This window comes from Prinia subflava, chromosome Z (assembly GCF_021018805.1).
Source record: "Prinia subflava isolate CZ2003 ecotype Zambia chromosome Z, Cam_Psub_1.2, whole genome shotgun sequence".
Lineage (NCBI taxonomy): Eukaryota > Metazoa > Chordata > Aves > Passeriformes > Cisticolidae > Prinia > Prinia subflava.
Window position 1 is genome coordinate 43652371 of NC_086283.1, and position 13738 is coordinate 43666108.

The window sequence follows — 13738 nt, forward strand, 5'->3', positions numbered from 1 at the left end:
ATCTCATGCAATGTAATGACCTTTTATAGAAGTATAATACTAGTTAAGATACTTTTACAAACTTTGCATTTATCCCAATAAACATACTTTTTTTAACTCATTTTTTTCTGGATATATGTAAACATGTGAAAAGTAGAATCATTCCAGTTTTGATTCTATATTTTGAACATTATGTTTTTGATAGGAGCATTGGCAAGTCAGTAAATGATTATGTTGAAGTCTGCAACATGTGAGGGAAAAACGGGTGGATGTCAACAGGCTGATTAAAGGTAGACTAGTCATGATGCTTCTTGGAATTAAATATACTAATCAGATTCTGAGCTTAGCAGACAGAAATAGAAAAAGAAGTGGAACAAGACTGTGGACATTGCTCCCTCTTTTATCTTTAATTTTAATTAGGTAATCTGATTGATTAAGACTTTTCAGACAAAGCTGACCTTTTGTATCCACTGGGTAGTTTAGTTGTTATTTTTATTATCTGTTTTAGCTGTAAAGAGTTAAATAACTGGTACTCCTTTATTTCTTCAGTGATTTGAAGGATATGTATGTACTGCATATCATTGCTGACTGGGTTTGACGGTACAGAAGGGGGTAAGTCTAAAAAAAATTTGAACTTGTTATCCTATTAAGCCTTAGCAAGATAGCCAACCTATCCTTCATGAGCTTAGAAAAGCAAACTGTTCACAGACAGTGCATAACAGCAGGCATCTGAGGAAAATGAATATTGGCTCGTGGCAATGGTAGGTATAAGCTTTTTTCTTTAAATTAGATTCTTCTAGGTAGTATTCTGTAGGTACTAATAGTTACAATTCATCATAGCTTTTATTAAATATGGGAATTCTGCAGATGTTTTTCACAGTGAGAAAATATTACTGTTTTCCTAAATGATTTTTAAGATGGATATTTGATTCCTAAGACTATAGGTTATCTTATTTTATCATATAAGTACTATAAACTTAATGGTATATAATTTTGGAAATTAAAGCCTGTATGAATGAACTTCCATTTGTTAGAAGTATTGTCTTTCTGCAACCGATATTTCACATTGGAATATGGAGAACTGTAGTGGTAAGACTAGAGAATTAGTAGTCAAGAAGGAATATTACATGTTGTTGAGTAGAGAAGCTTACATTTTCATTTTTCAGCACTGAAATAACCTTGGATAGTAATTTTTTTCCTCCTACTATTTCATCATCCTGCAAACTAAGCTAGCTTTGGTAAAATATGTCCTTATTTCTTTCTAAGGAGAGAAGCATTCTAGCATTCTAATACTCAGTTAAGAAGTGTAGGCATTTTCTCAAGACCTCCACCAAAGCTCAAAAAGAGTGTATGAAATAAGCATCTAGAATTCTTCTGTCATTCTAAATCTAAATTACTCCTTACTTATTTTGTGTAAGTTGCTAGTCTGGAGAAAGTGACCCTGGAAATGGCATGGTCAGAAAATATGGTGTCTTAGTTTTCCCATTTTAGACACCAGAAATCAAATCCTAGATGTTAGAGTGATGGATTTTGCCCTTATTGCATTCTATGAATGATGGAATTTCATTTATAATTGTAATTTATATTTTATAGTCCCAGACATTTTGAAAATAAAAAACTACCTCATTTTCAAAGAAAATTTTTATAGTGTACAACTACTCTGCAGGAGTTTTTTGATGGGCTCAGTTTCAAGTATAAGCAAACACTTTGAAACCTGATTTCTGTTAAGATGTATGAGCAGTTCTGAAGCTCAAATAAATTGGAGTAATTCAGAGACTGAGAAGGAGTTATAGAATTAACTGACAGTAACATCTTTGACTGTAGAAACTACATTTAAGTATTGGAAATGTTTGTTATAGTTGCTATTGTTAGTATATGTTGTAGTGAGATTTCTATTAATTTCATGATAAATTGCTGCATCACATCTGGAGGTTATTTGCCATACCTGCTGTCATTTTTGGTACTGACAAAGCATGAAGTCCATAGATAGCACTCTAAATATCAGAATGACAAACTAACATGAACAGGCTAATCCAGCTGATACTCAGTTTAGGAGATTTTCCTTTGGGTTCTAAAATGGGAATAGCAGAAGTCCAACACTAAACAGAAATGTCATTTTATGTGATTTTTAAAACTCATTTTCACTGCTTTTGATGAGGAAAAGTTATTTTATGCAGTAGAAAAGATGTCATGCACAGCAAATTCTGTTCTCTATTTATAAATATGTTTTTGCTTACATGATAATAAGTGAACATGAACATGAACATCCATTGTAGTAAAGTTGAAATATTCGTTATTTGATAACTGTGTTAAAATTATAATGGAATGTTTTATGGACCATTTACAGCACAGAGGCTACCTACTAGTCTATTGCATTGTAAGGCAGTCCACATTTTTAAATGAAGAAAAAAATGAAAAATATTGGTGCAGAAATTAAGTATCTCCAACGTCTAAAATACATGCTTGTCTTTATTATTATTGTTGCAAAAGCTCAAAAAAATTAACTGAAAAGCAAAATTATGTCATAAGGAGACAGAAGCTTTACGGGAAATGAGTTTTATATATGATTTTGCAGAATTTAAGAGCTGAAACCTGTGACTTCATGTCTCCCTTAAAAAGTGCCTGTATATATACAGCCCATGATTGCTAATCTGTAGTTCACTACAATTTTTCTGACATTTGCATTCTCAGTGCTAAATTAAAATAATCTTGAAAACATTTGACTGACTGCTATTGTAGTAGCATTTTCTAAATCTGAAGTGAAGTGTACCCTACCTGTATAGGGACAGCTTTAATATATTGGAAAGAATAATATACCTATTATTTCTTTTCAAAAGACTGGTCAAAATCTGTTCAATGCTTCATATTGTATCCATTTCTGCTTGTGGAAAAGTCAAAAATAATGCAAAATCTAATTACATGGGGATGTGGTTTCCTAAAAATGCTGATTTATGGCATATGTGATATTCCTAGTTGCTTAGACAGTAACCTTCCTTCTGAATCAGGACTGAAGAAATAGTGACTTGTGTTAGCAATCTTTTTGTGGTCTGATTTGGTGTACTCAGTAAAAGTGCCACAGTACAATTCATGAAATAAAATGGTTGGTCAGTGGGTCCCAGTACAACACCTGTTGCAGATTGATTTCACTGACCCATGTTTTTTCTGTGTTTCATTTGGATGCTCTGTTCTCAGAGCTAAGTGGATACTGCCTTATATCCACTGAATTCCATTTGACTGGAACCTGATTATTTGCAGGCGTAGAGTTCACGTTTTTATTGATTTTGCAAAGTGCTGTATGACACTGTTACCGGCCCTGTAAATGGCTGCCTGCTTCTTTTCTAGACATTTTGCAGATACCTTTTTAAAGACCTGTCTTTTCAGGAAAATACATAGATGAAACTATAAACAAGTGAAAATAGGATCAATTTCAGCTGAGGCAGAGAGTGAGAACCACTGCTAATACCAGCATTTTTGATGACACATTTTGTATGTGTTTGACATAAAAAGCATTCTTTGACATGAAATATGTTTTGCAGTACTTCAGAAATGTCTGTTCAGAAATTTTTCAAATAAAATTCTAGTGGAAGCTTGATAAAGAGAAAAAGGCAAAACTAGAAGGTACTTCAATATGATGTACTTCAATGAGATAAGTAAAAGGTAAATCAAGGATGAACATTTTTGCCTGCTCTCTGTTGAACTCAAGACTCTCCTATCCAACTCATTCTAATGACATTGTAAATTATCTGTGGGGCATCTACCCCAGCGTATGAAATCTAAAGTATGGAATATGCCACAAACCACCGTCAGTATGGAGAATAAAAAGAAATCAAGTAGTAAATTTTAGCATTTGCCTAGACATGTTTGAGAATCTCAGGTGGCTTTGGATAATTCGGTGTAGAGTTTCCATGGTTTTAACTGTATCGGTTAATTCACTGTGGGGCACTGAAACAGGTCAGTCAAAGAAGCTGGGGATGCCCCGTCCCTGGAGGTGTTCAAGGCCAAGCTAGATGGAGGTTTGAGCAACCTGGTCTAGTGGAAGGTGTCCATGTCCATGGCAGGAATATTGGGATGAAGTCATCTTTAAGCTCCCTTCCAGCCTAAGCCATTGTATGATCCACATGGAAAATTCAAACTTTAGTAATTAGAGGAGGGGAACTAAGCCATAAGAGACTAGACCACACATAGCTGGTAACTTGGGGAGCAAAACCAAAGCAGTGTTTAGTATGGAATAGAAGCATATTGTGAAATACAAAGAGACATTCTCATTAATTGTGAAATAAATGAGAATGAAATTCAGTGTAATTAAGTTCATCTAGGGATATGGGGACAAAAAGTAAGATTCTGTATCCAAAGGGAGGAAGCAGATCAGAAGGGTTTAGTGTTGAAACACAGAAGGAAGGAGAAGTAAAATATTCTTGTTTGAGAAAGGCTTTTTTTTTTGTATGCTGTGACATCATTGTTCTAAATTCTGTGAGCACTGTAGAATTCAGTAGGGAAGTATTCAGTGAGGTGCCATTGAATATATTCATAGCAAAACCTTGTACAGCATAGGATACTGAATTATAAGAAAGAGACTTAGAGTCTAAAAGGATAATTTACATTACCCTGAAAGAACTTAAAATATTTTACAAATTTATTGTGTCATCACACCATTCCAATTCAGAATTAGCAAATATATTCTCCATATTTTCCTTTCTTTTTTTTCTTTTGTCTTTTCTGACAATAGGTTCACTAACGTTGTTTAGAAAACAAAAGAACACATATTTTCACATGAAATTTCCACAATATAAATATGTAAACATAAAGTTAAATAACTCCTGTATTTCCAAATTTACTTCCAGTCAGTGTTTTTAAAGCAACATTTCCTGTGTCACTCAAATGATGCAGGAAAAAGAGGAAAGCATTCATTACAGAAGTGGGGTTATTTTTTTTGCTTCATTGTCAGAGAGCTTGTCATCATCTGCATTAACCTGAAGGAAACAACATTACAGATGTTATCAGCAATGAAAATAAATGCATTCTAGACAGAGCTTTACCTGTATTTATAGTGTGATACATATACAAACATTTCTAAAGTGATCTTTTGCTCAAAATCAGGATGTTGTTATTCTGAGCTAACCCAAGTACTAATCTATGTAGTAAGAATAACCTATCATGTAAGAAACTATGTCAGTGGACATTGGCTTCCATCCAGGCAAATGCTGAATGCCTCTATTCTCAGCTAAGCTAATTTGGCTTGTGTTCATCTAGTCTGCAGCAGTGGACAAAACAGTTCCTAAGGTGAGGTCTTACCATGCAGTCCTGATGCATACAACTAATCTTTGCTCAAGTCAATAGTCTACTCATGAGTAGGATGGAAGGTGATGAGATTCCTAATTCTCTTATCATCTCAGCTGCAGAACCACTGAAACAAGAATAGATAAAAACAATGCATTGATAAGATAAATTAAAAACAAAGAACTGGTGCCTCTCCTGATATGGTAGACCTTATAGAAGAAAGGATGAATTAACATATGTAAATATAATCTGGGCAGCAAAACTGTTTGCACCATGAAGTTGTTTCCAATGTTGGGGTTTTTTTTTTGAAATTTAAGGTATCAACAACTTAACACACTGCAGGTACAATAAAAGTATGTAAATAATTAATAGCCAAGAGCTATTAATTAATTAATCATAAAAACATAAGAGCTGGTAACATTAATCACAAGTGAACAGTGCAAATAGTCATTATAGGTTTGATCTACTTATTACTAATTACAGAAATTATTAAAAAAATACAACCTAATCATCCTGTTAACCTATATTGCAAATCTCATCTTCAACAATAAAGCAAAATCTGTAATCCTACCTCTATAAACCAAGCGTGATCTGTGGCTATTTCTACTGATGATTTCACAGCTGCTTGCTCAGAGTTTTAAATTTCAGAAGATATCACATCATTTCCCAAGCCCTTGTCATGCAGAGAATTAGCACTACATACCTTCAGTACTTTCAGAGTGTCCCATGACACCAAATACACATAAATTTGAATAGTAGTAGAACTACTGATCATCTCAGCTACGGAATTCCTTCTGCAAAGTTGATTGATATTCTACCATTACAAAACCTGGCAAAACTGGACATTTCAACAATGAGGAGAAACTGAAATGAATATGATTTTCTTTATAACTGATCTACAATCCTTTCTACCTCCTTAATATTCAAGCATCTTTCTTGCAGTGGTTCTTTCTGGTAGTTTAGGTACTTTTTATTCTTCAATCTATCGTCAGCTAAGCAAACCTTATCCACAAAGTTGTCATAATTCAAATCTGCTGCTAACTGATTACAGATATGCCTGTTATTCTTTCCTAAAAATAAGCCTCAAGCACTTTGTGTAAAAATGTGTCTCTGGCCTAATGTTGCATTCAGTAAAATTAAAAAATTGTTTAAAAATATTCTGTGGTGCATACAAGTGTAAAAGTAACCATCAAATGTAAAGAGAAACTAAAGTAGAACAGGCAGCTGGTTTTGATCTGCAGATAGTTTTTAACAGCATTTTAGCAGTGACAACTGGAAATCACATTTCCTGTATTGAGGTTAACCATTTCACTACTGACTACAGAAAGGGGGCAAAACCCATGAAAATGGAATTCTGAGGAATGATTAAAAGTAGTATAGCAAATGCTAGTATTTTGGAAACACAACCATGAAGGTCAAGAAGGTGAACGGAAGGAGTTGAGTGTGTAGCATCATCCTTAGGCTGAAATGAGGGAATTCATAGAAATAAAAACATTTTCTTATTTGAATCTTAATGAAATATAACTGAAACCTCAACCGTAACATCACATAGGGTTCTCTTAGTTCCTAAATTCATGAATATGTGCATCAGTCTGCAAATCTTACAAATGACACCTCAAATATGAGGTTGCTACTCACGGCATACTTGCATATGTAACTCTTTAAGAGAATATTGATTTTTATCTGGAACTGATGGACACTCCCTCATGCCCTACACTACAAATAGTACCAGTCCTAATTCTCACCTCTGTGTCCTTTAAAGCCTTGTATTTGATTTTAAGCTCATTCTTCCTACTGAGAACAGAGCTCAGTTGGTGGATTTGGCTGCCTGTCAAGCTTTGATTAAAAGACCTCTGGAAAAAGTAGAGGTATATCTTCATACTGAAACTGAGAGTGTAAACATTCCAAAGTATCTGCTGTGAAATAAGTACACAATTTTCACAGTCTCTCTCTAGTATCTTCCAAAAAGACAGAGGAGAATTGCGTGCATTTTGCAGCCAGCTAATGAATGTACACTGGTGTATTCAGTCATTCAGGCCTGACACAAATTTAAAATTTTTCAGAAGTAGAAGAGACTGTGTTTTGAAAAAATTTCTTCCCAGTTGTTTGGCTAGCTATGTATCATGGCATACAGTGACATGTAACATGCGTCTTAAAATGTCAATTATTTTAAAAGCTTCATTCTTATAATGAAATTCATATATTCTCATTATACCGAGTAAGTTTGTGGCTTTAAAAATTCAGTCACACTCCTTCTGCAATGATGTTTTGCATCTTCTGATAAACAAACATCAAAAGACTATTATGACTAATAACATTTGTAATTAGTTGATTTTTCTGAATAACCCATATTGATTTCCTAAAGACCATGCCTATGATGTATTAGGTGCTTAAATACTTCTCACTTCAAAGTGAGTTTCTTTTCAAGAGAAGAAATAAATTATTATTACATATTTTATTACACATATAAATAAGATTGAATTTAAATCAATGCTTAAAACAAAGTATTAATCTCTAAAAATCTGAATCAGATAAAATCATAGACTGTAAAAGGTCGCCCACCGCTCAAGGCTTCCACAGACTTTAAAGGGTATTTGTTCAGGCCCTATAACTGAGACCATGAGATCTTGATTTTAAGCTATTATTTGAAAATCTTCAAGAGTTGTTCCTAAATAACCAACAGAAGAAATATGTGCATTATTATTGTTATATAAGCTAGTACCTGCTCTAGAACTTTTCTGGTTTTTATTATAACAAGTTATATAAACAAGTTATAATAAAACAAGTTAGAAAACCTGAGAGTTAGAGAGGGCAAAACCATCCCAGAGAAGCTTTCTCATTATCCAATGTTTTCCCTCCCAAACAGAAAACACAGATGACACAGATGCCCTTGGTTCTTAGAAATGAGTAGAAAAAAAAGAAAAAGCTGCAAGAGCAGAAAGAGCTCTGATTCCAGAGAATGTAAGTTTACAGAAATATTTAATATAAAGTAAAATCAATGGAAACATATATGGCTATTCTTAATTTACTCATCAAGACAGAAATTCACCTGGTGCCCAAAGCTGTTTGTCAGGTTGGAAATATTTACACTTAAGTGTGGGTACATATAGGTAATGTCTTGGTGAGGCTAGTTCTTTTATTTTAGTTAAACTGCTATTCTGGCTGTTTCTAGCAAAGGCTTTCCAAATATTTTGTTGTCTGATTGCCTCAAAATGTCATCATTCTTGGTGTAAATTTCAGTGTTGTCTTAGTTTAATAGCTTGTTCTAATCCTGTTTAGGTAGTTGTCATTATTAAACTGATATGTTTATATTATGTCCTGTAATGCACGACCTGTTCTAAAAAAACTGAAGACAGAATTTTGTGTCATTGTGTGAATGCCATGAAATCTTGCCTAGTACAGCCAGGAAACATTATTTTATTCTTAGCTCAGGTAGCTGTGACTCACATCTGGCAATGTGCCACTGACCTGCTGTGTGATTGTGATCTTATTAATTAATCCCTTTGTTTGCCAATCTGTAAAAGGATTATAAAAGCCAACTTCCATAGAATTTACCCAAACTGCAAGCAGGCAGTGGGATGTTGATTGACCCAGTGTGTTCACAGGAACAAGGTAAATACTGGGGGGAGTAATATAATTTATAATGTAACTCTTATTATAAGCAAATAGAATACCTTATCCCCTAACAAAAGCTAAAATTTATTAAAAAAAAAAAAAAAGCGCAAATATATTGAATTTCTCAAATCAAAGTGAATTAATGTGGTCCACCCTGCTTATCTGACTCTACATTACTTATCAGATAACTATGACAAAACAATTTAATACTGAAATTAAAAAAAATAATGTGGAAAATATTAAAGATACTGTAGGCTTTTTCTATGAAAATTGTCTCAAAGCTCATCACGCATTTATGATACTGCTTACCAAACCATGGGAATTTTTTTTTTTTTTACCTTAAATTAGATACACAGTTGTCACCCATTTGTAAATGCCAGCAAAGTGTAGGAAGCCTTGAAAATAAAGCACATGAGACTCTGTCTCACTTCACAGAGCCACTGGATGTAAAGAGTGCTGAAGAAGATGGAAAAGGTCATGAAAACAAGAATCAGCGTAGCTCAGATGCTTCTGAAGATAGAGACCTTGATAATGTATCACACAGTAAAAAAGAAGGGAAGAAGGAAAAGAACTGCCCTCCTAAAACATTCTCAGCTCAGCAAGATGAAATTCTAGCTACAGTAACTTTTGGTGAGTCAGAGGGCTCATCCAAAGGAAAAATTACACTGTGGGGCAAGCCAGATTCTTCAGACTCTGTTAGTTTGGCCACTGGAAAAATTTCTGCAGAAGTAAAATATGGCTCTTTTAATGTGAAAGTAGAAATTAAGAATATTTCTTTGTTTGATTCTGGAACAAAAGTTGTGGATGAAAAAAGGAAAAGTTCAAAGAACAAGAAACGTCATGAAAGAAAAAGCCAGAAAAGTCAGTGTTCAGAATGTTCAAAGTACCAGTGCCCTTCAATTGACCATTCAGAAGAACACAGGGGGAAATACAAGGGATCCTCTAAACATAAAATTCAAACTGCCATCAATGAAAGTGCCTCCCTGGAAATGAACATTGAAACAAAAGACATTCAGGTGGAATATACCAGCAGAAAGAAAAATCTGAAGGTTAACCTCAAAGCTGCTGAGCAGGCACAGAGCCAACCACTCAACAGGGAACAGGAAGATACATATTGGAGTGAAACAGATTATTCTGTAACGGAGACATTGTGTAACACAGACTGTGAGTCATCATTTAGCTTTCATGAAAAAACAGATTATACATTCCCAGATGGATATACACTTCTCCCTCCACCAAAAGAATTTGCTGACTGTGACAAACTGCACCTGGATACAATCACAGAAGGTGTATCTTTGTACCCTGTTAATAGCAGAAAGGAATCTGACGGTCTCAGTACAGCCTTGAGCATTTGGGGGGAAGAAAATTATTTCTGTAAACTTAACACAGAGGACTATGAAGACCACATCAATGAAAAGGAAGATTTTTCAAAGGACAAAATGCTTTTCTCAAAAATAAGTAATACTAATTGTCTTGTAGCTATTAATACCTTGCATAACCCAAACAGTGGGAAAGAATGTGTTAGTAAAAGCAACGTATCAGGTCAAGAAAGAAGTAACTGTGACAAACACAGAGACACAGGGCCAAGAACAGCAAGAAGAAAGTCTTTCCCAGATACTACCCTCGAGGTACCATCACCTGTTCACCCTAGAAGGGATTCTGGCTTTTACTCACTGCCATCCTTAAATGTATTGCTTAAGGAGACCAAAGCAGGAGATACCCATAACAGGAATTTATATATTCCTACCAAATATAAAGAGTTTTGTAAGTGTCCTGGCTTGACCTCTTCTTTGACAGAGCTTTGCAAGTGTCCTGACTTGTCCTCCTCGCTGAGAAATTTGAGAAGTCTTAAGTCTTCATATCAGTATGCTTTCACATTGTTTGATCATAATATTACCATTTATCCATCTGAGCCTGAAGAAGATGGCTGTCTAGATGGCACTTGTTTACTGAATGACTGTGCAGACTGTGTGGGGCAAGATGAAGGAACAGAAGAAACATTAATGGAGAGTCTTCATTCCAGTGATACTATACACGAAAAAAAAGAAAATGGCCATGAAGAGCCTCTGGGAAACCTATCCATGTGGGAGGAAGGCTCTGAGTCTACTGAAGCTTTAGATAAAGAGAAATCAGAATACAACTCTATAGAAAAGCATGTTGAATGGCAAAACAAAACTTGCCTGATGCAAGCCTCTCCACTTTCTATAAGCCCTTCAGGTGAATTCCTTAAGGACAAAGAAATTACTAATTATGCATCTATTGAAAGCATCCCAAAACAAAGTTCAGATTTACAGTTGGATTTTCATCCTCATTATGCAGAGTCTGAGGTAACAAATAAAAGAAGAGAGTCAGTATTGAACGACCCTCCAGTGGTAACTGGAGAAGTAGAAGGAAGGCTTTCCCAGGGCAACACGACATTGATACCGGGATGTTTTGGCTCTGCTGTAAAGAAAGAACCTAACTTTACCTGCACCGTACAAGAAAAATCCTTGCTGTCATCCTTGTTGTTAGATCACAAAGAGCATGGCACGAATAAAGCGTTGGAAAGCCTTTCCAAGGTACAGGACATATCTGGAGATGTCCTTGTTGAATCTGATTGCTATAATAATTCAGCACAGGCTTCTGTATTATCTACCTCTTCAGTATGCATGGAAAAGAAAGAGAATTTCACAGAACATTCAAACGTTAGGCAAAGATTGGAGAACTTTTGCAGTAAGCAGTCAATTGATGACAGTTTAAGGAGAGAGCCTGGAGCAAATCAACCTCTTCTGTTAGTCCAGTCCAACTCTGAAGAAATTGAGTCAAATTCTGAAATGAAAGAAGACTATTATGAGAATACAGATATCTTGTCATCAGTAAAACAGATTAGTCAGAAAGGTAGGTGCTACAAGACTTTTCAAGTTAATATCACACACCTTTTGCACAGGAGCTTTTGTGACATCTGTTTTCATGGAAAATAAATGTATATTAAAGGTTTACAATGATGTTGTTATGGTATATGTTTGGCCATGGAGTTATAATATGCAGTTATTCTGCTGAGGATTCTAGGAACCATCTTGTAGAGCCAAGAAACATAAATTTTAAAAAACTTCAATAATAAATTCATGCAGCTTTGATCAAGACGCTATTTTCCTACATAAAACTGCCCACCCATCCTATACAACTAATGAGAGAAGCAAATAGCATTGCAGAAAGTAATAGTAAAAGCAGATGGCATGTGATATGAACTCAGAGCACAAGTCAGTGTTTAAAACCACATAAATCTGGCTTTCAAATCTATGTGATCAATATGAATACTGAATATATATAAATACTAAGTACATCTCGGTCTTAATTCTGGCTGAACATTTTCATAGAATGACCATAAAGATCCTTTAACCTGCTTTTCTCCTCTCTTTTATATGTTTGAAAAAACTGCATATGAAAAAGGCTTAATTTTTATAACTCATATTTTACAAAATCTCTTTACAAAATCCTTTTTATAATTCATCTACCTGTATCCATAACTTGTCATTTGAAATGAGTGTTTTGAACTATAAAAATTTTAAGCCATCCTGGGACATTGCACAATGTGAGCCTTTTACATGATGAATATGTACACACGTATGTGTGTATGTGTTGTTTAAATATCACTCCAAACATTTTGGGTTTTTTTTTTTTAATATTAACCAGGTTATATGCAAATATATCTCAGATTTAACTCTCCAGAAGACATTTCCTGCAGATTTGGAGGTTAAGAGGTTTATTCTGTTGAAAAATATACATTTTCTTATGGAAAATGTCTTATAGAATCCTAGTTCAAAGCAGATGAAGTTTTTTAAAAATTGTTTAGTTCACAATACCTGCAAAAAGGACTGGTATGACCTCCATGGTTGTCTTGTTTTGCATTGGTAATAGAAATTTAAAAAACTAAAGTCTATATACACTATATAGATATACTATATAGACCAATATCTCAATACCAGTATCTCATTATCAATATATGAAATAAATAGAGAATTGATGAAATGGAAATCTCTATAGAACAAGGTATAGAATTAAGATACTAAAGGAAAACTGCCAAAATCCTTGGCTTCTTGGACATTGGACCTAAATGGTTAAGGACACAGCACAGAAGTGAGGTGTATCTATGTCTTCCATTTTTATTTTATTTTCTCTTCCTTTATTCTCTCTTCCCTTTTACCCCTTGCTAAGAATTATCTGTGTGTGTTCTTTCTCATACTTGTCATCTCTCTTTGGGCCTCTTTTTGTCCAGGGTCATATTTTGATTTTCCTTCATTTCTAGCAATGCTGTGGAGGTCCTACCTTAAATGAATAAATGTACATCCAGCACGAATATTACAGCTTATTAATATGAATTAAAATCTACTTTTAGTTTGAGAATACCAGCCTACTTTGCCAAGACATTGGACAGTATGGCACTTACAGAGTTTAATAATCCAGTGACACTGGAAAGTAAATGTGTCATTTTTTAGCAAAGAGTGAGAACATCTAGAACAGAGGAGAAGAGATGCCACTGTGGTAAAGAAGATGGGGGAAAGGTGATGTAGAAGTCTCTTGGTGTTCTGGGGACTTCATGATTGTATCAGAGAGGACAAGACCCCTATAAAGGGCACTGCAAGAGCAGTGAGATAGGTTTCGTAACTCTCAACAATGGTCTGGAATACTGGTCTGGAATGGTGCCCTGGAATGCCCTTGCTCAGTTACATGTGTCTGTGATGAAGATCTAGTTAAAGCTAAAAAAAGGCTGTACAGCCATGAGTGCACCTACACATTCTTCCAGGGAGCCTGTGGAGGCTGGGGCCTATGTGCCCTTTCCAGTGGTTACAGTCACATTTTCAGAACAGAACAGAACACAAGATCTGTT

The 13738-nt window shown here is 34.8% G+C and overlaps 1 protein-coding gene across 1 annotated transcript in view; it reads left to right on the forward strand.

Moving 5' to 3' along the window:
* The first annotated feature begins 249 nt into the window (after positions 1–249).
* Positions 250–13738, forward strand: part of LOC134563685 (uncharacterized) — a 40439-nt gene continuing 26950 nt past the window's right edge. Inside the window, exons 1-3 of the mRNA XM_063421856.1 lie at positions 250–591; positions 8123–8217; positions 9220–11748. Of these exons, the coding sequence (XP_063277926.1) occupies positions 8160–8217; positions 9220–11748 (2587 nt within the window). The 5' untranslated portion in view covers positions 250–591; positions 8123–8159. The remainder of the gene's footprint in view (positions 592–8122; positions 8218–9219; positions 11749–13738) is intronic.